Here is a 20,777-nt window from a genome sequence, read left to right on the forward strand (position 1 = left end):
ACAATTAAAGATGTGTCTATGTGGGCTTACTGAAATAAATGTTTTCACGCAATAATGAACTGGTGGAGGATGTGGCATAGGAACACGACTCTTCTTGTTTTGCATGTTACTGTGGTGATCTGTATTTAGCTTTCATGCAGGTGTTAACAATAGAAAGCAAATGGAATGGAACTTAAATTTCAGTGTCCGGGAACTCCCCCCCAAAAAAACAAACAAGACCAGAATGTGAAGGAAGTCTGCACTGTTTGAAAAAGAAGAAGCGTTTGGATTTGATATCCCGCTTTATCACTACCTTAAGGAGTCTCAAAGCGGCTGACAATCTCCTTTTCCCTTCCTCCCTCACAACGAACACTCTGTGAGGTGAGTGGGGCTGAGAGACTTCAGAGAAGTGTGACTGGCCCAAGGTCACCCAGCAGCTGCATGTGGAGGAGCGGGGAAGCAAACCCAGTTCACCAGATTACGAGTCCACCGCTCTTAACCACTACACCACACTGGCTCTCCTGGTTAGACTGGTTTGAGTCTACAGATTGCATGACAAAAATACCAGCCAGAATCCCATTTGCTTGCCCTGTTGTCAGACCAGGAGGATGTGAATAAGCAGCTGTGTTTCGTATGATAAAAATACCAGTTGTTCCTTGGATCAAATTTGAAGCGGTCCCTTGAAATTGGGTGAAATGAGTCAAATTTCAGTAGTAAGAGCTCAAGCTGATGAGGCCCTCTGGAATGCTCTCTCTCAGATGATTCATGAGAAGGAGACAGTACAGATTTCCAAACATCTCTTAAATGTTTACCCAGGTTTTGCTAGATTCTGGCTCCTAATTGTTTTTAATTTTTCTGTTCTGTACACTTCTCAGTTTTATATGATGTATAGTTTACTTTTGTTTTTAAGAAATGTTATTGAAATATTGTTTTATCATTGTCGCTTTTGTTTATCTGGAAATCAGTTCAGTTTTTTTTAAAAAAAAACCTAAGCTGTGGTACAGGAATAGTATAAATGGTTTTCAAAAAAAAACACAGGTAAAATCTGCAAAAGTTTAAGGGCAAGTATACACAATTAAAGAAGTGTGTCTGTGGGCTTACTGAAATAAATGTTTTCATGCAATAATAATAATAAAGAGAGCTCAAGCTCCCACTAGGGTTGGAAAACCTCAGCTGCAGGAGCCAAATGATGCAGGCCCCTCAAAATGGCCGTCAGGATACAGGCCTCACTGGTCCCTTGCATGCACTTCTGACTAAAATCTGTCCTTGGACAGGGATAATCTCTCTTGCTTGTGTGGATGGAGAGCATAGCAGGAACTCTGCTCACTTTTGCCACTGGTCCTATCTATCCGCAGCACAAGTTATTTCAAATGTTCCCCATAAGGCATGGGTAGGGAACTCATCTGTCAATCGTGTAATTTCATAGTGATATTATGTGATTGTCCCAACCACCCGTCAAATTTCACGCATGGGGTGGGGCCAAATATTTTCAAACTCCAGACACAATGCAGCATCTGGGCTGCAAAAGGCTTCCAACCTGTGCCTCACATCAACATGGGTCATGTTGGGAAATGTTAAATCTGAAGCCGGTCATTTCAAACATAGAGTAATTGTTTTGATTTTTATCTCACTTAAAAGCACATACTTTCAGAAGAGCCCTGCTGGTTCAGACCACAGCTCCCACTTCCTGGATCAAGGGAGCCTTTGTTTATTTCATATATTAAAGACTCAAATCAAGCAACAGCAGTTTAATAATATAAGAGCAGGCGTGAGCACCTTGTCCTCCACTGGTTCAGACTAGAGATACTTAACTGTGGTTCTGCAAATTCCCTTGTTGTAAGCCAAAAATGGCTTATCTTCTGAGTTTATGCCAATAAAGCTCAGAGACAAGATGTGTTAAGAGTCCATTGTTGTTTACTGCAAAGCAATAGGTTACAGTCGAATCTTTTCGCAAAACTGCAACCCCGCCCAAGGGTCAGGGCGATGGTATTTATAACATTTCAAACAAAGGATTTCAATTTTCACCAATCATGTACATCATGACCTCATTTCATGTTTAATACACATGCGCAATAAGCATTGCAAACTAAACTTTGATTCTCACCGTGCTCTGTTACATTGTGTTAGTATGCATGTTGGGAGCCTGTGTTACATGCAGCCATTTGCACCGTGTATCAACTTGCGTTCTAACTTATGAGCTGCATCTTTGTGATTCACGCATTGGCTGCCCTTCTGTCCCAGTGGGGGACGGCATCTTGCAGAATCCTCAGTTTCTTAAAGCAACAGGTTACCATAACTTCTCTGTTAGAAGCATATTGAATGATTTATAGGGGTTCACATTATCACATTCATTATAGCCCTTTGGGCCACTACCACACCCTGAGCAGCTTGGACATTAAGCGATTAATGGCACGCATATATGCATTAAACGGAATTGCTTTTATTTATTTACAAGCTTTCTTACACACCTTTCGACATCAGGTCCTAGAGTGAGTGACAACAACTAAACAATTATAAAAAGACATAGAACAACTACTTGAAGCATATAAAACACCCCACCTCTTTAGATAATTAAGGGGGCATTTAAATGCCCCCATATCAAGTGTCATGTATTTGCAGACAATTCCTTTTTGATCGTGCTTCTATTTTGTGTGTTTCTTTTCCAAATAAAATATAGCTATGGGGTTGTGAAAAAAGCACGCTGCCAATCTGGATCAGGGCCTCATGCCAGTTCCTCGTTGAAAAGCTTCCCCTCTTCAGCTACTACTTCCCTTTGAAGCTGTGGCTCTATGGCAGTTTTCATGTGTTTTGTTTCCCACAACAGAGCGCTATTTGGAGGGGAAAGCCTGCAGGGCCCATTCAGACTTGACAGCAATGATACTGCATGATAGAGTCAGACTGTTACTAATTCCCTCTAAAGAAGTTGGCAGTTTGGGGTGGGGACTTAATATCCTGAGCCCTTTCCACACCACACATACTCCCCTCCCCCCCCAAAAAAAAGTTCTTTTCTCAGACGTTTGAGGGAGGAAAGTATGGGTGGGGGAAGAGGATTCAGTTCCTTCCTCCTGACCCCTCCATGCTGTTTTTTAAACTTCCCCACCCATCCCTGGTTTTAAAGGACATGGCACATCCCGCTGGCCTGTCAAGTTTGCACCAAATGGCAACCTCATCTCATTTCCCCACACAGACAAAGGAGCAGATTTCCTCCCCAGAGAACAAAGCATTGAAGGTAAAGAGAACATTATTTGAGTCAGCATCATGGAAGGTTACTAATCCTGCTTCATAGTTCACAAGCACACGGATCCTCCTTGGCTGACTCCTATATTTGCTGAACGCAAGGGGTCGTGTGCTGGCCGAGGGTGATGGTCCCAGAGATATTCCAGGAAAAGTGGAAGTATAACATGCATCATTAGAAATCTTCCCAATAGCCCAGATACCAATTTCATCATTCAATTCGACAATATTGTGACCCCTTAAAGACTCCTTGACAACCCCCACAGCCCAGAAGTTCTCGTTCCCCACATTCACTTTCCAGGAATGGGTCCCTGAGGTGATTCTCTCAACTCCCATAACATAGGAACAACTACTAATTTTCTTATTTGAGGATTTGGAGACACCCCATGGTTCGTTCCTATACATGGATGTTGCTTGGCCATACGTTCCTTGGGCAGTTGCTTGGCCATACACTGCTAGGACTAGTTCAGGAAATGCCATGTCTTCATCTACAAGAGAAAGGAAATAATTAGGGAGGCAGCGCCCAAAACCTGCATCCAAGTTTCGTGCAGCTCTGAGTGAGGAGGAGGTTTGAAAAGCCAATGTACTAATGGGGTGGGGGGTGGGAAATTGCTCCCCTATGCAGGTCAGTTCAGAAACTCAGGGAGCGCCCCTTGAGGGCAAGGATGCTAGCTCAGAGGGAGGCTTGCTTGCAAAGGTCCCTGGTGCAATCCCTGTAGGGTGAGTTCCCTGGATAAAACCACGGAGAGCTGTTGCCAGTCATTGTTGGCAATATGAAGCTAGATGGGCCGACGGCTTGGCTCTGTAGAAAAGCTGTTTCCTGTGCTCAGCCCTTCTCCCAATCTCACATGTAAAACCCAAAACAAAGAACCCTACCCAAGCTGGAGATGTACTTTCTTTTCTGGAGGTCCAGACAGCTGAAGTAACGCTGCCCAATCTGGAACCATATGTTTTACGTGAGGTCCAGGGAGCACAACGCTTAAGGAACAAAACCGATATGAGGAAGAAGTTAAGACTCACACTTGGCTCCAAGGTAATGCTTTAGATTTAGAGTGCTTGGAGGTGTGTTCATGCCAAAATCTAAAATTTAGCCAAGACCAGAAAGAAGAGGAGTTTCAAGAGGACTTGAGGAAATTCAAGGACTATTTGAATAAATATTGTAATATAAAAAATTAGAAATTACTTGAAAGAAACAAATAGGCCTAGGATTAAATTAAGTTATAATTAAATAAATGGGATTTAGAATGTTAAGAAAAGTGAATAAGATGGACTATAACTGGAAATTGTTTTAGTTAAATAATGATATTGGAAAGCTGTTACTTTTAATTACAAGGAAACTCAGAAGGGAGGGATTGGAGGAAGTCAACCAAGATGTTTAAAAGGTTGGATTTGTGAAGAATTAAGTTAGTTGTTATTGTTTATCTGTTTATTGTTTCCCCTTTTTTCTTTCTTTTTTTCTTTTTCTTTTTCTGTTTTTGTGTATCAGTTTGCTTTGTGGTTTGTGTTATCACTGTGGAAAATCTAATTAAAAAGTTATTTTTAAAAAAATAGATTTGGAGTGCTTGGAAGTGTGTTCTCGCCAAAATTTAAAATGTAGTGATCGTATATGACTGTTTGATGTCTTCCATGTTGCTGTAATGTGCTTGGGGCTCGTGCCTTGAGGAGCACATTTCCCACATCTGGATGTTCTGAGATAAGGGTGCCAGGTGCACTGGGTTGCCATAGCAACACCAGAATGGTTGAGTGTGTGACTTGTGGAGTAATTCACCCTCCCATTGGTCCAGGAAATGTGCCCACATGTAGAGAAAGGAATAGTAGCCTCTGGGGCATTGCTTTCATCCTGTCTGTCTTGTCTGTGCCCTGTCCTGTTTGCTGTCAAGGGTCTGACTCTGTGAGACTCAGGGAAAGAGGCTGTGGGTTTTGCACAGAAGCATTAGCTAGCACGGTGATGAGTGTCAATGGATCTGATCGTACATATCTTTACTTCAGACCAGAAGTGTTAAGTTGTGGGTTTCACTACATAACAAGAAGGACTGGTCTTGTGTCTGGAGACATTAAACACTTGGTTACGTTGAGCTGTGTGGGAGGAGTTTCCCCCTTAACAAACTCTGAAGATGTTGTTCATAACACACACCAGCTGAGGTGTGGTGAACTCCCAGCTGACTTCAGCCAGCCACACCTTCCAGCATTCCCATTACATTTTATGAAAACATTGGGAGAGGGGGTGATTCAGAAAAATCAATGCCAAATAATGAAGATTACTCAGAATTTTAAATAGAGAAATAGAAAAAAGAACACTCAAATGTCAAGCTTCAGCTACTCTTGTTTGCTTCCCTGTCCTCCAGTTCTGAGAGAGTTAGAAGACAAAACCAGAGTTTTGAAGTAGAGCAGAGTTTAGGGATGTGACAGGCTGTAAAAGACAGCAAGACAGAAAGAGAACCAGAGCACGAGGGTTAATTCCTGTTTTGAATGCAAGGCTGTGGCTGTGGGAGAAACAAGACTCTCTTGAGGTGTCCGTGTTGTGAACCCCTCCATTGTAGGCTCAGATTCTATATATGTGGGAATAAACCATATATCCTAAAGACACCACAGTCTCTGCTGTCTCTCATTTCCCAAAAGGAAATACAAACCCAGGGGATGCAGTTTGGGACCCCAGCAATCTTGTGCGGGTGGGAGACTGAAGTGCAAAACCCTCCCATTTCTCATCTGCAAAAATTGTTTAAAGATCTGCCAAACCTGGAAATGTACCTTTCTTTCCTTGAGGTCCAGAGAGCACAACGTCTGAGGAAAAAAGTGAAATGGGGGAAAAGTCAATACTCGTACTGGGCTTCAAGGGCAATGCTTGAGAGCCAGTGTGGTGTAGTGGTTAAGAGCGGTAGTCATGTAATCTGGGGAACCGGGTTCGCTTCCCCGCTCCTCCACATGCAGCTGCTGGGCGACCTTGGGCCAGTCACACTTCTCTGAAGTCTCTCAGCCCCACTCACCTCACAGAGTGTTTGTTGTGGGGAAGGAAGAGAAAGGAGAATGTTAGCTGCTTTGAGACTCCTGAAGGGGAGTGAAAGGCGGGATATCAAATCCAAACTCTTCTTCTTCTTTAGATTTAGAATGTTTGCAAGTGTGTTCAGGCCTAAATCTAAAATTTAGCCACTGTACTCCGTCTTCCTCCCCAGCAAGACGGAAAGATAATCAGAGCACGAGGGTTGATTCCTGTTTCGAATGCAAGGCTGTGGCTATGGGAGAAATAAGACTCTCTTGTGGTGTCCGTGTTGTGAACCCCTCTATTGTAGGCTCAGATTCTATATATGTGGGAATAAACCATATATCCTAAAGACACCACAGTCTCTGCAGTCTCTTATTTCCCAAAAGGAAATAAGTCTCTGCAGTCTCTTATTTCCCAAAAGGAAATACGAACCCAGGGGAGGCAGCTTGGGACCCCAGCAATCTTGTGCTGCTGGGAGATTGAAGTGCAAAACCCTCCTATTTCACATCTGCAAAAAATTTTTAAAGATCTGTCAAACTTGGAAATGTACCTTTTTCATCTTGAGGTCCAGAGAGCACAATGTCTGAGGGAAAAAAAGTGAAATGAGGAAAAAGTCAGTATTCATACTTGGCCCCAAGGGCAATGCTTTAGATTTAGAATGTTTGCAAGTGCCAAAATCTAAAATGTAGCCATAGTACTCCTTCTTCCTCCCTCTTCCAGCATTAGCATTAAGTATTATGAAAGCATGTTTGGGGTGGGGGACACAGAGAAGAGTTGCCTCCCCCAGCTCTGAGAGAGTTAGAAGACAAAACCAGTATTTTGGAGTAGAGTTTAGGGATGTGACAGGCTGCAAAAGGCAGCAAGATGGAAAGAGAATCAGAGCAAGATGGTGGGTTCCTGTTTGTGACAGGCTGGGGCTATGGGAGAAACAAGACTCTCTTGGGGGGCCTATATGTGTAAATAAACCATATATCCTAAAGACACCACAGTCTTTGCTGTGCCTCATTTGCCAATAGGAAACTCGAACCCTGGGGAAGCAGCCTGGGACCCCAGAATATTCACTGTTTGGAAACTGGCATGGCATGCAACTCTGTCTGTCTGTCTGTCTGTCTGTCTGTCTAGCTATCTAGCTATCTAGCTATTTAGCTATCTAATCTATCCCAATTCTAAAACATCATACAATGACCCTTGTTACCTTTGAATTTCTTGTTCTCCTTCTCCAAAAAAGGATGTATTTTGGAGAAATTATCTATTTGCCGTTTTAATCCATAAGGAAAAACTATTGCATCTATGGTTCTATTCTTATTTTCATTACACCTAGGAAGAAGAAAGTGAGGTTTATTGTGCTCCATCAGGTCATTCTCAAGTCATTCTTAATTCAGTCATCAGAATGAAGGAGAAAAGTGGGAACAGCAGGAAAATACCAAGGGATCGTCCATGATAGGTTTGTCTTTCATTTCCCCTGCTTTCCCCAGGAAAGCCCCCGCTGTTTTCCACTGAATCGGAACAAAGGTCAGTCAGGTTTTCTGTGGGTTAACAGCTGAACAGAAGCAAACATTTATCGGGTTTTCTGCTGATTAATGCTTCTTCCAATTCAGTGATAAGCAGCAGGTTTTCCCAGGAAAAGCGGTGGGACAAAAGAAAAGCCTCTCAGACCTGTTCCTAGAAATAACGGGAAAAGCAGAAGTGTGGATGAAACCCTGTGATAGCAACTAATGGTATTGTCTGCCCTGTGGCCATTACAAAGACCTATTACAAGCTAGAAAATGATGTATAAGGGGGTGGAGAGTATAAAGTGTAAATTTACATAAACATTTTTTCATTTAAAAATTACATATAAATGATCAATCCGTAATCTATTTTACCTCTTTTAAAAAAATCAACTTTACTGTGAAGATGCAGAAATATTTTCAAACAATCTGTCTGAAATTTTGGCACACATGTTGCATACCATACCATGTTTAAAATTATAGCTAGGTCAGAAGTGCCTGATTAACTTGTGACAAAGTTGTGATTTGTCGCTGCATCTGCCTGATCAGAGCAGGGTATAAATCGGCCCAATTTGGTCGAGGATCCAGGTGAACCAGGAGCACAACCTTACTGAATATTTTCTCCAACAAATTATGTCTGTACATAATGTATACAGTAATTAATTAAGAGCATCTCTTTACCCTGGCCTTTGTCATCTAGATGTATTTTAGGACCCACCCTGTTTCCTTGGATTGTAATTTGTTTTAACTATTTTTAATATTGTATCTTAATTCACAAACTGCCCTGGAACCTGACAGTGGAGGGCAAGTAAGAAATCTAATAATCTACCACCATCAACATCTTTGATATGAAGTATACAGTAGTTGAAGAAATATCATCACTCCTTCCTAAAATATGCATTTTATATACAGTGTACCTAGGGTTACATACGCTTCAGGTTACAGACACTGCTAACCCAGAAATAGTCCCTGGGGCTAAGAACTTTGCTTCAGGATGAGAACAGAAATTGTGCTCCGGCGGCACAGCAGCAGCAGGAGGCCCCATTAGCTAAAGTGGTGCTTCAGGTTAAGAACAGTTTCAGGTTAAGAACAGAACTCCAGAACGAATTAAGTACGTAACCAGAGGTACCACTGTACATTCTCCCCCCAAAATCCTATCCATTTTTGTATGCTGTTCTATGCATCCCCCAATGTGCTTTTTGTACATTTCCCTGCATGAGATACACAGTTTTGGGTGGATTTTTTAAACGAAAACATGAATCACAAAATTTGTAAAAGTATGCAGTCAGATTGGTAACTGTTTTCTGATCTGCTTATTAGTCTGTAAACTGTGAATTAGATTAGTTCACATAAAAGTATAGACCAAATAAAATTTTCCCTTACCTCAGAGGAAGGAAATTAATATTATTCATTTTCATATTCATAACAAAGCCACATACCTTTCCAGCATGCTTCTCATATTCTAGATGGAAGAGACAGAATGAGAGAAATTCAGTCCCTTGCACCAGTTGCCTCCAGCAGTTTATTACTTTCCCCTTTGCTTTATATATTAACCAAATACTGAAGTGCACACACCTACTGTAAATACCGTATCTTTTGCTCTATAAGACTCACTTTTCCCCTCCTAAAAAGTAAGGGGAAATGTGTGTGCGTCTTATGGTGCGAATGCAGGCTGCGCAGCAATCCCAGAAGCCAGAACAGCAAGAGCGTCTTGTGGTCTGGTGTGTCTAGAGTGAAAAATACGGTACTTCTATAGATCAATGAACAGAGTGTGTGGTGGTACAGCCCTTCCCCAGAGGACAACCTGGACGGTTTTGTTCCACCATTGCTCACCTGCAAGAATTCAGTCACTGGCTGCTTCTGTTTCTCCTCCAGCTGCCTGATCAGGTTGTCAAGGGAGGCCATTTCCTCACAGAGTTTGGCAATAAATTGATTCCTACAGTTTTTAATCTCATCGTCCAGTTCCTTCAATTGAGCCAGCAGGAGGTGCTCTTGTTCTTCCAGAAACTGATGCAATTGCTTGAAATCGGACATGATTTCCTGCCTCTCCATGTCTGTCTGCTTCTGCAAGGAGAGAGTCATGGCCAGACAAAAACATTTAGATGTCCCCTTAATTCCATGTGCACAAGTTGACTGGCAGGGCAGCTGATGTTTACTTCAACACTCACAATGGTATAGAACATCAATCACAGCCGAGGGCGGCAGGCAGGCTAACCTAGCAGGACACGGCCTTTTTGCTTGGCTCTGTCCTCAGTATTTTCCTGCTGCTCACCTACCAATCTATTAAGCTGCTGCTGCTCTCTATTCGCTGGCATCTTCAGCCTGGCTTGGCCACCTCACTCTGCCTAATAGTAGGGCCGGGAGGAAGTGACGAGAAGGAGGAAGACTGGCTTTGTGGGGTTCATTCTTAAAGGATTAATGCTGGCATGGCTGGACATTTATGGACTCAAGGACTACATTCGCCCTTAGACAACCCTACCAGTTTTAGCCTGTCCTGCTGAATGTTGTCTAGCCTTGCAGGAAGCTGCTCTTCAAGGTCTGAAGCAGAGATCTTTCCCAACTCTACCACCCAATATCCATTTAATTGATAATGCCAATAATCAAACCTGGGACACTGTGCAAGCGAAGAATTAAGGCCTCACTCTGTCCAGTATAACCATCCTGGAGAGGCAAGAAGGTTTGCACCTACCAGCAGATTCTGGCTTTCGGTCTCCCCCTTCAGTTTAGAAGACAGAATTTCTTCTCTCCGTTTGTTCAGGAACTCCAAATGACGCAGGATTTTACCCTGGGGTGGCCAAAAAGGCATTTGGGTTAGTTTTGGCAGCAAAGATATAAACTGTAACAGGCATGTCTGTTCAAGAAACCAAGAACATGAAAGTTGAAAAGAGTCTATGTGCAGCTTCTAGGAAACTTCCGTTCTCAATGTGGAATTAGATTCGGCCATCAGCCAAAGCTCCTGACAACCTTTCCACTGGGCAGCCCTCCTAGACCATTGTGGGGGGACTATCCTGAGCAAAAAATGGTGGGAATAACATCCATTTCGCAACATAAATTCTGAGACTAGAGAAAGAGAGAAACTGCTGGGACCTGGGGAACATCAAATGCTTCCACAAGCCTGGCTCATACAGAGTCAGACCTCTGGTCTGTTTTCTATACCAACAGAAAGTTGCTTTGGGGCAAAGCTGTCCCCAGCCTTACATAACAATGCTAAGGAATTAACCTGGGACCTTCTTCAGTCAAAGCAGAAGCTCTATTGTTGAGCTATGTCCCTCAGACCAGCCTTCCAGCGTTTCCCTGCCCTGATAGTTCTCTGGGCTCCTGGGGCAGGAAAAGGTGGGAGATGCTTGAAATGTGCATTTTTCAAGTTCCCTTGGAACTTCTTGCGAATGTTCCCACTACTGAATGCTCAGTAGAAGATAGTGAGTCCTGCAGCTCCTAAGTCGCTTCCGGCCTCTCCCCAGGCTGGAACATTCACCAGCTCCAGTTCACATCCTCCTCAAGTCTTTTTTGCCTGACTAGAATGTGTCCCTGAACTCCACTAATGCTTTCCACTTACTTAGATGGCGGACAGAGACAGCAATGAGCACGTTTGTAGGAACTAGCCTACTGCAAAAAGGTGAAATTTTCAAGCGTTGCCCTGTCCACTTTTGCCTCAGGCCCCAATAATCAGCAGTGTTTAGGACACAAACACCCACCCACATGCCCCGCCCGAATTTCGCAAAGAGAAAAATGCAGCCCTCAGGCTGAAATATTTCCCCCATCCCTAGGATAACTGAGCATCCCTTGGAAGCCTGGTCCCCAATCCTACAGCTGCGTACCTGATACTCCTCAAAGGCCTCCTCCTTTGGGATCACTTTGTGCTTCCTGTGCTCCTTGGATTTGTCGCACACCACACAGATGGGGGCTTGGTCGTCTTCGCAGAAGAGCTTCAGGGGCTCCTGGTGTCTCTCGCAAACCTTTCCCAGCGCTTCCACCCCTTTGGCCATTTGAAGGCTGAATTTCTTGGCTATTTCCACAATGCTCGCCAGTTGCCGGATGGGCCTGACATTCCTTTGCTGACAAGGTTCCCTGCACTGAGGACAAGAAGCATCTTGGTCCGGTTTTCCCCAAGCCTGGGTGATGCAGATTTGGCAGAAAATGTGACCACAGTCTATGATCACTGGATCTGTGAAATACTCCAGGCAGATGGGGCATGTTGTTTCCTCGCAGAGGTTCTGGACTGGACCCTCATCTGCCATTTCGTCTGCCTGAAATGAGAATAAAAGCCTTAGTTTCGTTTCTCCAGTTTCAAGTCACAGGGTGGGCCTTTCCCTCCCTCTGGGTGACTCATAGTTTTTGAAAAGAAACAGCATAAGCCGGGGGGAAACCGTTACAGTGTGCAGCTTCACATCTGTACCGTGAATTCAAAGTGCATGGTGTCTGCCAAAGAATTATGGCAAAAGCTACACTTCCCAGCACCCTTAACTAACTACAGTCCCCAGGAAAATTTATGGGAGAGCCATGTGGCCATCATGAGGCTAATAAAAGGTCAAATACGAACTGACTGGAGCAGGAGGAAAAATGAAGTAAAGCCTGAGAAAAACAATTGTTTACTTAAGAAGGAATCAGTGAGGGAAGAATTGGTTTCCTTTCTCCCACCTCCAGTTCTCATACAGTTTCTTCTTGCAAACACTGTTGCTCCAGTCCCAAATGTTAACAGGATTTGGGGACAACTAACTTTGACTTTTGAATTACCACAGTCGGGACACTGTAGCTGATATGATTAGGCTTTTAGATCAAAATAAAATTAAAGTAAATAAGCCCAAAGGGAAAAAAAGCAAAAACCACACGAGTGTTTACTTAAGTTTATGATTTCATGTGTTTTTATTGTGAACTCCCCATCCTGGTCCAGCGCCGTAACCACTATACCACACTGTCTGTATCTGAAGGAGCATCCAATCCAAGTTGGGTTTAAGGATAAAGAGCCCTGAGAAGGGAGAGCAGTTGGCACCCTGGCGCTGCCCATGGACACGGTTAGCATCCAGTCAGCATACTGAGCAGGAAGACACAGTCTTTCCCCCTGCTACGGTAAGATGGACTATATTTCTATTTCAATTGTACTGCTTATTTTAAAATTTGCTGTCTCCACGTACAAATGAGCACAAAGAATGACAGAATTGTAGAGATGGAAGGGATCCAAAGCGTCTTCTAGTCGCAGGACTCTCAGCTGATGCATCTCTCACTTTCATGTACGTTTTCATTTAGTTTTCTGACCTTTTGTTTTTGGTGATACGGAGATGGTCAATCTGCTCTGTCCAAATGCCCTCGCTTGTTTACTTACTTACAATTCCTGCTTCTCTTTGTTCCTTAATTCCTCCACATACTGTCACTTCTCTACAAACACATTCCTCATTTCACCTTTCCCCCTTTCCGGGGTTAGATTGATTAATTTTGTAGCTACCTGACAGATCTTCAACATACATACACACATACATTAGTAATAAGCTTGCATAGGCATAGAGGATCACACATGCAATGAAAATAGAATCTTCTCTTTTCTGTATTAACCCTGTGTATTATATACACTGATTCAGAATATACATTGTGGTGGTGCTCTTCTCGGAGGCTGGATCTGCAAACACTCACATTCCTCATTTCACCTCTCCCCCTTTTGGGGGTTGATTTGTTAATTTTGTAGCTACATGGCAGATCTTCAACATACTGCATTTTCTGGTATATGAGACTACTTTTCAACCCAGAAAAAAGTTTCCGCTGAGTGAGTGTTACTTTTTAAACCCTCGAACACGAACTACAAAGTGTTGAGGCAAATGCCTACTGGGGGAAAAGTACTGTAGGTGTCTTTTGATCGGCTTGGGACGGGTCTCTGTCGGACGGAGGCAAATCACTAAATAATTCACCGCCCTCCTCCATTTTAAGTGAAGAGGGTCTCAGCCATACTGGACTTGCAAAAAGATTTGGACTGCAGAATCAAAGAGAAAGCAAGGAGAAACCCTGACTGTAGGAGAAGCACGTGGTGGTGGTTTCTACACTGACTTTTAACAGTTTCCTGAGGGGGTCAAGACTAATATTAAAGGAACAAAGAAAAACAAGGGGGGGGGTTAATCTCCCCCCTCCCTCTCCGACATCGGGAGGAAGAAGAAGCCGGAAATTACATTTCGGGAACTTGGGAGCCTTGCACAACCCGCGCGTGATTTGAAACAACCTTATGGACTGATAGAAGAAGAGAAGGAAACACACGGGGGAGAACAAATAAACTCTTACCCTTTGCCTTTTGGAATATCTGCCTGGAGACTCTCGGGCTCTCCTGCTGCCTCCTGTGTGTTGGAGGACGTGGGGAGAGGAGGGAGCTAAAAAAATTACATTCCAAAAGCAAAGAAGGCGGGAAAGTGCTCCCCCAGGGAATAGGGACTCCAGCAGAGGGATGCCCATCTAGGCTGAAAGAATGGCTGCTTCTTGAGAACACAGACATTTTGGATTTAGAAGGTTTTAACAATGTATTGCCGGAAGAAATATCAACAACCTCAGATATGCAGATGACACAACCTTGATGGCAGAAAGTGAGGAGGAATTAAAGAACCTTTTATTGAGGGTGAAAGAGGAGAGCACAAAATATGGTCTGAAGCTCAACATCAAAAAAACGAAGATCATGGCCACTGGTCCCATCACCTCCTGGCAAATAGAAGGAGAAGAAATGGAGGCAGTGAGAGATTTTACTTTCTTGGGCTCAATGATCACTGCAGATGGTGACAGCAGCCACGAAATTAAGAGACGCCTGCTTCTTGGGAGGAAAGCAATGACAAACCTAGACAGTATCTTAAAAAGTAGAGACATCACCCTGCCAACAAAGGTCCGTATAGTAAAAGCTATGGTTTTCCCAGTAGTGATGTATGGAAGTGAGAGCTGGACCATAAAGAAGGCAGATCGCCGAAGAATTGATGCTTTTGAATTATGGTGCTGGAGGAGACTCTTGAGAGTCCCATGGACTGCAAGAAGAACAAACCGATCCATTCTTAAAGAAATCAGCCCTGAGTGCTCACTGGAAGGACAGATTGTGAAGCTGAGGCTCCAGTACTTTGGCCACCTCATGAGAAGAGAAGACTGCTTGGAAAAGACCCTGATGTTGGGAAAGATGGAGGGCACAAGGAGAAGGGGACGACAGAGGACGAGATGGCTGGATAGTGTCTTCGAAGCTACAAACATGAGTCTGACCAAACTGCGGGAGGCAGTGGAAGACAGAAGTGCCTGGCGTGCTCTGGTCCATGGGGTCACGAAGAGTCGGACACAACTAAACAACAACAACAACAATGTATTTGGGTGGCATGCATATCTATGGTATGATAAGGTCAAAGCACATAAAGCATTTAAAAACCATATTGTCAGGAAAGCTTTGTTTAATGTTTGGATAAGGATCTGCTTGAGAACAAAACTCCTAGGTGGTTGTCACCAATGGAAGCTAAGGCTCTGAAAAAGCTCAATATGGAGGCCAATTGGCCGAAATATTGGGAGATATTGGAACAAGAAGGAGACAGATTAAAGCTGCAGAGTTTTGAAAAACTAAAAAACAAAGTACGGGATTGGCTTCATTATTATCAAATAATGGAGGTTTATAATTTGGATAAGAAAATTGGGTTTCAGGTGGAGAAATCAAAATTGGAAACAGAATTGTTACATCCTAAAACTAAGAATTTGTCAAGAATGTATAACTTGCTGTTGAAATGGAATACTCAGGATGAAACGGTGAAATCAGCTATGATTAAATGGGCCCAAGATGTTGGACATAACATTATGATGGCTGACTGGGAACAGTTATGGACCACAGGTATTAAGTTTACGGCATGTAATGCCTTAAGAGAGAATATAATGAAAATGATATACAGGTGGTACATAACACCAGTCAAGCTTGCAAAAATCTATCATTTGCCCGATAATAAATGTTGGAAATGTAAAGAGACTGAAAGTACATTCTTTCACCTTTGGTGGACATGCCCAAGGATTAAGACCTTCTGGGAGATGATCTATAATGAAATGAAAAAGGTACTTAAATATACCTTTCAGAAGAAACCAGAGGCCTTTCTCCTGGGCATGGTCGGCCAATTGGTGCCAAAGAAGGACAGAACTTTTTTTATGTATGCAACAACAGAAGCAAGAATACTCATTGCAAAATATTGGAAGACACTAGATTTACCCACCCGGAAAGAATGGCACATGAAAGTGATGGACTATATGGAACTGGCGGAGATGACTGGCAGAATCTGAGACCAAGGTGAAGAGTTGGTGGAAGAAGATTGGAAAAAAATTAAAGTTTATTTACAGAAACATTGTAAGATCCAGGAATGCTAGAAAGATGTTGGAATGAAGTAATGTGGTTTTAGCAGAAACGATATAAAAGATCAGGTAAAAATTGATTTTTTAATTGGTGAAACGAGAATGTAAAATTATAGTACATTAAGATAAATTATTAGGATAAAAACCAAGCTGGAAAGGATTTGCTGAAATATTTAATTGAACTAGAATACAAAAAAGGGAGGTGTGAGGAGGTCAGGGAAACAAGTAAATGAAAGACAAGACATGGAAAGATGGAAATGTTTTTAATTGATATTACTTTTCTGTATTTTGTATCTTCTGTTTTCTTTTTTTCTTTTTTTTTTCTTTCTTTTTTTCCTCATTTTTGTAACTTTTTTGAAACTTTAATAAATATTATTTTTTTAAAAAAGAGAGAGAGATGCCCATCTAGGCAAGAAAATGGAAAAGAAAACAGGGAATATGAGAGCTTACTGGGGGAAATAAGAAAAGAGTTTAAGCAGAATGAGCAATATATAGAGAGAAAATTATTGGAGGTCCAGGAAGCCTTAGACAAAAAATTGGAAATGGTGGTGGGAGAGTTGACAGGGAAGGTAAAAGACTTGGAAATAAGAACTAAGGTGGTTGAGGATTTATCCACACAGAAATATCTAAAGGAAGTAAAAAGACAGACAGAACAAATTAGAGGAGAAATTACAGAAATGAATAGGGCACAGGAAGAGATGTTGGGTAATCTATCTACTCCGGAGATGCGTCAAAAAGAGCAAAATTTGAAATTCAGGGGTCTCCCGGAGACGCCAAATGAGAATATAAGAGATAAAATAATAAGAGAACTGGCTGGGTGGATGGAACTAAGAGAAGAAGATATTGGCCCAATGATAATGAATGTCTTTAGAATAAAGGTTAGATCAGTGAAAGCAAGGGCAAAAAAGCTTCCTGGAGATGTTCTAGTCATGTTTAACTCATTGGACATAAGAAATGAAATACTGAGACTGAATTACAACAAAAATCTATGCATAGATGGAGTGAAAATCTTGATTTTTAGGGAGATCCCTGCCAGGTTTCTGAAACGAAGGGGAATTTATAAACGAATATAAACAAAACAAAATAGGAAAAAAGAAAGAAAATGTTGGAAATGTAAAAAGGCAGATGGGGACTATTTCCATATGTGGTGGACCTGCGATAAGGTAAAAAAAAATTGGGAATCAATTTATAATTAACTCAAAAAAATATTTAGATATACTTTCCCCAAAAGAAGCGTGTCTATTAGGCTTAATAGGAACAAAAATTAAAATAGAAGATCAAAATTTGTTAATGTGTGCTACAGCTGCCGCGAGGACCCTTCTGGCCCAAAGATGGAAAGTACAAGATATACCAACTATTCAGGAGTGGCAGGCGAAGTTGACAGAATATGCAGAACTTGCCAAACTGTCAGGGAGGATCCGGGACCAGGGAGATCAAAGATACCAAAATAACGGGAGTAAATTTATTGAATATTTAAAGAAGAATTGTAAAGAGGTCAAGACACTAGCAGGATTGACATAATACCTCCAATGTATAATAGTACTAATATGAGAATGATGTGTGTGATGGAAAGAGGATAAATATACCAGTTGTGGGGAGGGAGGGGGGTCGTGACTCGGCAGAGTCAAAGGGAATGTATGGTGCTATTACAATTTGTTGGAAAAGAATATGTAAGGAAAACAATAAAAATTCACTTGGCAGATGTTCATGGCGTTTCCTTTCACTATGATGTCTTTATTAATACAAAACTGCAAAAACAAACACACACAAAACACACCAAACAGAAGCATAGCTGAATATCTGATTTCTCCTTCTATGGAAACAACTGCAGACTTTTTCATATACAGAACTCTGGAAACTCCACAGAGTATTAATGAAGGACAGGAACAATGAAACTGAAACCTTCTTTCCGTGAACCTCGTTTCCCAAAACAATAGGAGGCCACGATCCAGATTTGCCCCAAGATAAACAACTTGCATGGGGGCAAGAGGAGAGAGAAAGAAGAAATTGGTGGCTGCAGGGTGGCTTTTTAAAATGTTTTGCCACACATACCATAACATTCTTTGGCACAGGACGCTCTCAGGCCCAAATCAGACGTGGCGGCAGTGACACAGCATGTCAGAATCCATCCCTTACAAACTCCCTGTAAAGTGGGGGGGGGCACTTAGAGTGCTGAACCCTTTCCCCATCACACATACAACCTTCCCTACCAAAGGCACCTTTGCCAGATGTTTCCCCCCAATGTAAGAAACCTACACTGGAGGGTAAACAGCTGGGAGTTTTTTGGGGGGGCCCTTTCACCTGTCTCCCAATACTTTTGTTCTGTACAAAAAAGCATGAATTCAACTTGTTGGGACAATATATTATTTAGTTCAAATTTCTTCTTTCGCCTCTTACTATACAATTCATAAGTTGGCTTGTTAACTATTAATGTCCATAAGTCATTAATTTCCTCTTTCAATTTTTCCCCCTTACTATTTTTAAGGGTTTTTTTAATGTGATGAGTACGCTATAATTCAACCTCTAATAAAAGCTTTATACGCTTCCCATTCATATATCCTAGCAGTCAACGTGTCAGTATTTATATCAAAGAATTGTTCAGTCTCGGTCTTCATTTGTTTTACAAACTGGTCATCAGTAGTACCTTAGCTTAAGGCGGGGATCCGTTCCGGAGCCCCCGTCTTAAGCCAAAAATGACGCACACCCAAAGCGCTGTGCATGTGTGAAGCGCCAAACCTGGAAGTAACCCGTTCCGGTACTTCCAGGTTTGGCGCCGATGTTCGGTGGAACAGACTCCCGCCGGGCCGGATGCCGGACAAGGTATGACTGTAATGAGATGTTAAAATACCAGTTTCTTGGTATCTTAGCTGTATTATAATACTTCCAATCCAAGCTAATTGCACTGTGATCAGATACACAACATCAATCAATCAATCAATCAATCAATCAATAATCTTTATTACAGTCACAGACCAGCATAAGAAAAACATATGAATAAAATACAGCGGTACCTTGGCTTACGTTGGGGATCCGTTCCGGAGCCCCCACCATAACCTGAAAATGACGCAGGACAAAGTGTCTGTGCATGCGCATGCGTGATTTAGTGCTTCTGCGCATGCATGAGCAGCAAGCCCAGAAGTAACCCGTTCTGGTACTTCCAGATTTGCCACCGACGTTCCGCAGAATGGACTCAAGCCAGGACGGACTCAGACCAAGGTATGACTGTAGAAGTTACACAGGTAATTGTTAAAGCAAGTAAGAACAAGAAAACAAGCATAGGATAAATATGTGAATAGAATACAAGGTTAAACACAGATAATGGATGGATAAGAACTGATAATGAAAACTTTTAAGAACTAGAAGACATGCAGCTAAAACAGCTATAAGTGGTGGAGCTTAAGGGAATACATGTCTTGCAACATACATCAATATCACAGTCTTGAACTGGATGGACCCTAAACCTAAAACAGGGTCAACCAAATTCAACTCTTGCATGTACTTTTTGAGAGTTTCTCTAACTAATGAAACTTTTTTTCATGGAACCTTGCTTCTATCCAGGTTAGGATCAATCATTTCATTGAAATCACCTCCTATTACAGTATAAGTTTATTGTATGTACTTTGACTTAGATGAGTAAAACATTGATAAAACATATCTGGGGAATCTACATTTGGCCCATATATATTAATCAACATTATTACTATTTCATCAATTTTCACACACAAAATTAAATACCATCCATTTTCATCTCTAATAACTTGTCATATATCCACTCTCAATCCTTTTCGTATCAAGATAGCAGGCCTCTAGCATTGGAAATTTGCAGTATATTCCTTTCCTACCCAATTCTTCATTAACACTTTTTTGTCTTGATTTAACAAATGTGTCTCTTGTAAATAACCGATATAAGTAATTAGAGGTTTTTAGTATTGCAGAATTACTCACTGTTTTTTGGAATCTCTCAGCCCTTTTACGTTTAAACTAACTAACTTCATATTATAGTAACAACTTACTTTTGGCCCCTCTTATCTTGGTTGTAAATCCACTATTTATTGTTACAAGGTTTCTTGTACAGTGGTACCTCAGGCTAAGTACTTAATTTGTTCCGGAGGTCCGTTCATAACCTGAAACTGTTCTTAACCTGAAGCACCACTTTTGCTAATGGGGGCCTCCCGCTGCTGCCGCGCCGCTGCTGCACGATTTCTGTTCTCATCCTGAAGCAAAGTTCTTAACCCGAGGTAATACTTCTGGGTTAGCGGAGTCTGTAACCTGAAGCGTATATAACTTGAAGCGTATGTAACCTGAGGTACCACTGTATGTGCATGTATATAAAACCTGCCATTCATATACCTCAAATACTTCTTTCTTATCAGCTTGACTCTGACTTGTTAATATTTATATTCAAAAAGCGGTAGTGACTTCTGCTGCTTCACTAGTCAATAAACAGGCGGTATAAAACATTCTTTTGTTGTTGATTTTCACTGCTGACTGTTTACACTCCATTCTATTGGCTGAACGCCCAGACTGGCAAAACAATGTCTTCAACAGTGTATCCTCTTATTAATCAGTTAATGGAGTCATCCAAAACTTCAGTTCCAGGGTGTCAACCGATTTTAGTGAGGAATGCCTCTGCAAAGTCTGGATGGTTGAGATTGTGAGTTTGACCAGAATACTGAATACAAGACTTTGCCAAGAACTGAATGTAGAATTCCATATTCTTTGCCCTACAAAGGTCTTTGCTTTGACAAATTTTGAGTGCGCTTGAATCA

At 42.0% G+C, this 20,777-nt stretch overlaps 2 protein-coding genes across 2 annotated transcripts in view; one reads left to right on the plus strand and one right to left on the minus strand.

The window, feature by feature from the left end:
• LOC307208636 (zinc finger protein RFP-like) overlaps positions 1-20,777 on the plus strand; it is a 115,936-nt gene that overhangs the window by 19,790 nt on the left and 75,369 nt on the right. The gene's annotated exons all lie outside the window — the stretch shown is intronic.
• Positions 1,876-20,777, minus strand: part of LOC307210935 (uncharacterized protein) — a 31,893-nt gene continuing 12,991 nt past the window's right edge. The window contains exons 11-19 of the mRNA XM_079967139.1: positions 18,061-18,151; positions 13,945-14,030; positions 11,502-11,930; positions 10,373-10,468; positions 9,494-9,747; positions 7,389-7,510; positions 6,744-6,776; positions 5,962-5,994; positions 1,876-3,701 (exon numbers count right to left, since the gene is read on the minus strand). Coding sequence (XP_079823265.1) covers positions 3,151-3,701; positions 5,962-5,994; positions 6,744-6,776; positions 7,389-7,510; positions 9,494-9,747; positions 10,373-10,468; positions 11,502-11,930; positions 13,945-14,030; positions 18,061-18,151 — 1,695 coding nt within the window. The 3' untranslated portion in view covers positions 1,876-3,150. The remainder of the gene's footprint in view (positions 3,702-5,961; positions 5,995-6,743; positions 6,777-7,388; positions 7,511-9,493; positions 9,748-10,372; positions 10,469-11,501; positions 11,931-13,944; positions 14,031-18,060; positions 18,152-20,777) is intronic.

Source organism: Podarcis cretensis, assembly GCF_951804945.1.
Source record: "Podarcis cretensis genome assembly, chromosome: 2".
NCBI classification, from domain to species: Eukaryota; Metazoa; Chordata; class Lepidosauria; order Squamata; family Lacertidae; genus Podarcis; species Podarcis cretensis.